We start from the raw sequence: 2,310 nt of genomic DNA, 5'->3' as shown, positions 1-2,310 counted from the left end.
TGCAAAGCAGACAAACTATCTGGCCCCACTTAACATGTTTGCCTATCAGGCCCCACTTAACATGTTTGGTAAGATAAATATTACTATCATCTTTGTTTTTCAGTTGAGAAGGCTTCAGAAATACCACCACAAAAGCATTATTGGAACCAAAGAGACAGCTATGGGATTAGAACCCCATCTCGTCACTCCCAGAGCTACGTGGAGAAGTAGACGTGGTCACGTAAACTTTTTTTGAAGAAAAACAACAACAAAGTGATTTTTTTTCCTTCACTTCTAAATCTCCTCTTCCCCAATTTCTTGCAGGCAGGTAGGTGTTTAGCGCCCTAAACTTAGCCTCTCCCACGCCCTCTGTAATCTCTCCCTTTTGCGGCCCGGAGCATTGAAGATTGCTACTGCAGCTGGTGAGTGGGCAGGTGAAGCCACCATCTGTTCTAGGAGTCCAAATGCTCAGAAAAACTTCGCACCCAGGACCGTGCCCAGGCACATCGGATTCCAGAACCTGGGGGTGTGGGATGGGATGGTGCTGGGGGTGTGTGGTGGTGGTGGTGGGGGAAAAGATCCAGCTAACCCCGCCCCCTCGCGGTGGCGATTGGCTGAATACTTCTCCCGGGCTCAGCACCTGTTCCTGAATAGGGCTGTCTTCCCTGCAAGTTAGCACGTGGCCACCTCTAAGGAGGTGACACCAGTCCTGAGTGCGTGAAAGGGGGCTTCAGAGCTTCCTGCCCGAAGGGTCCTTGAGAAGCCTGTTTGTTTTTCCCGGCGCTTGTCTCCTCCCACCCTTCTCTGTCATTGGCCCGGTGTGGTGGGTGGGTGTATTCCCATTGGTCAGAGGGCGGTGCCTATCCCTGGCCAGGGTAGGGGCGGGGCCTTCGCGGCGCTGAGCTTGCCCTTGTGTCTGGTGCTCGCTAGAGCTGCTGCTGCCGCCGCCGCCGCCGCCGCCGCCGCCTCCGTCGCCGCCGCCGCCGCCACCGCCGCCGCCGCTGCCACTGCTGCTGCTGCAGCCGGAGCATCCGGGAGCCGCCGCCGCTACCAAGCGCTGCTACCACTGCTGCCACCTCTTCTCCCAGGACTCTGACACCCGAGCGCGAGCGGCTGTGCTGCCAGCTTGCTGCCCCTGTCCCCCACCCCTCCCTTCCGTGACCTACCCACTCCTTGCAGCCCTCGCCTGCACCTTCCCCGACACCCCGGCATCTCCGCATCACCTGCCTGAGCAACCTCGGGGCGGGCTCTGGGACTTGCCTCGAGCTCCGAAAGGAAGGCAAGCTCCAAACCGGTGCCGGGCAGATCGCTTGTCGGGGCTGCACCACTAGCAGCAGAAGGAGAAGAAACTATTTAGCCCACCGAAACCCCATTCTGCGGGTGCTCTGCCACTGCCGCTTTTGCTGCCGGCAACCAGCTTCCGCGCGGGTTCGAACACAGCGGCGGCGGTACCGTGGGTCCGGCGGGAGCCAGGGGGACGACACCAGCGGAGCCCTTGCACTGTGTGGTTCGCTTAACCAGCATCTCCTTGCCCCCTCGATCCTTCCCCAGACCCTTAAAAGAAGGGACCATGATTTGGAAACGCAGCGCGGTTCTCCGCTTCTACAGTGTCTGCGGGCTCCTGTTACAAGGTAATCCCCGCCCCGCTGTGGGGAGCATCGCTTTACGCCCATTCCCCATCCTCGCCATTCCACCCCGTATTTCCACTCTCCCCTGGCAATCCCCCAGTGCCCGGCGGTTTCCAGTCCCTCCCCCTCCGCCCCGGTGCTGCAGGGGGCAGTGGCAGTTTGCACCAGCCGTTGCTTCTCCAGCGCTGGCTCAGCCCAGCTCTGGTAGCAGGAAGCTCCTTACGCGGCACCTTTCGCCTTTTCATTCACCTGAGCTGCCTTCATCCCACCCCACTCGATCCCCGCCAGCATCCCCCTCCCACTCAGGCACTCAGGGTGGCTGGCAACTTGTGCCTGTCTCAACATTCCATTCTCCCATTCCCCCACCCACCCTTGCCAGCCACCTCCCACATCACGCTCTTAAGCGACCCTTTCCACCTCTTGTCATCTCTTTAACCTCCTCCCCTTTTAGGGTCGCCTTCCTCTTTCCCTTCTTCCCACCAGCATCTCATCCATGTGTCTTTAAAAAAGTGTGTGAGAGCCTGGAAGCGAGCTACCGCGACGGCAAGAACAGCAGCAGCGGCGGCACCGTGTGCATTGCAATAACATCCCCGGGGTGTGTGTGTGGGGGGGGATTGCGAGACGTGTCATTCACCTAGGAAGAGAAGGGAGACTCTGTCTGGTCTAGAGAGAAGAGAGCGAGCGAGGGGAGAGAGAGAGAGAG

The 2,310-nt window shown here is 59.3% G+C and overlaps 1 protein-coding gene across 3 annotated transcripts in view; it reads left to right on the top strand.

The window, feature by feature from the left end:
• Positions 1-885: 885 nt before the first annotated feature.
• The window catches only part of Cadm2 (cell adhesion molecule 2), a 949,182-nt gene continuing 947,757 nt past the window's right edge, over positions 886-2,310 (top strand). The window contains exon 1 of one of the 3 annotated variants that reach the window (XM_021208891.1): positions 886-1,610. In XM_021208891.1, the coding sequence (XP_021064550.1) occupies positions 1,550-1,610 (61 nt within the window). In that variant the 5' untranslated portion in view covers positions 886-1,549. The remainder of the gene's footprint in view (positions 1,611-2,310) is intronic. The other 2 variants (XM_029544253.1, XM_021208892.2) reach the window with 2 other exon arrangements.

This window comes from Mus pahari, chromosome 12 (assembly GCF_900095145.1).
Source record: "Mus pahari chromosome 12, PAHARI_EIJ_v1.1, whole genome shotgun sequence".
Classification (NCBI taxonomy): Eukaryota; Metazoa; Chordata; class Mammalia; order Rodentia; family Muridae; genus Mus; species Mus pahari.
This window is presented reverse-complemented; position numbering and strand designations above follow the sequence as displayed.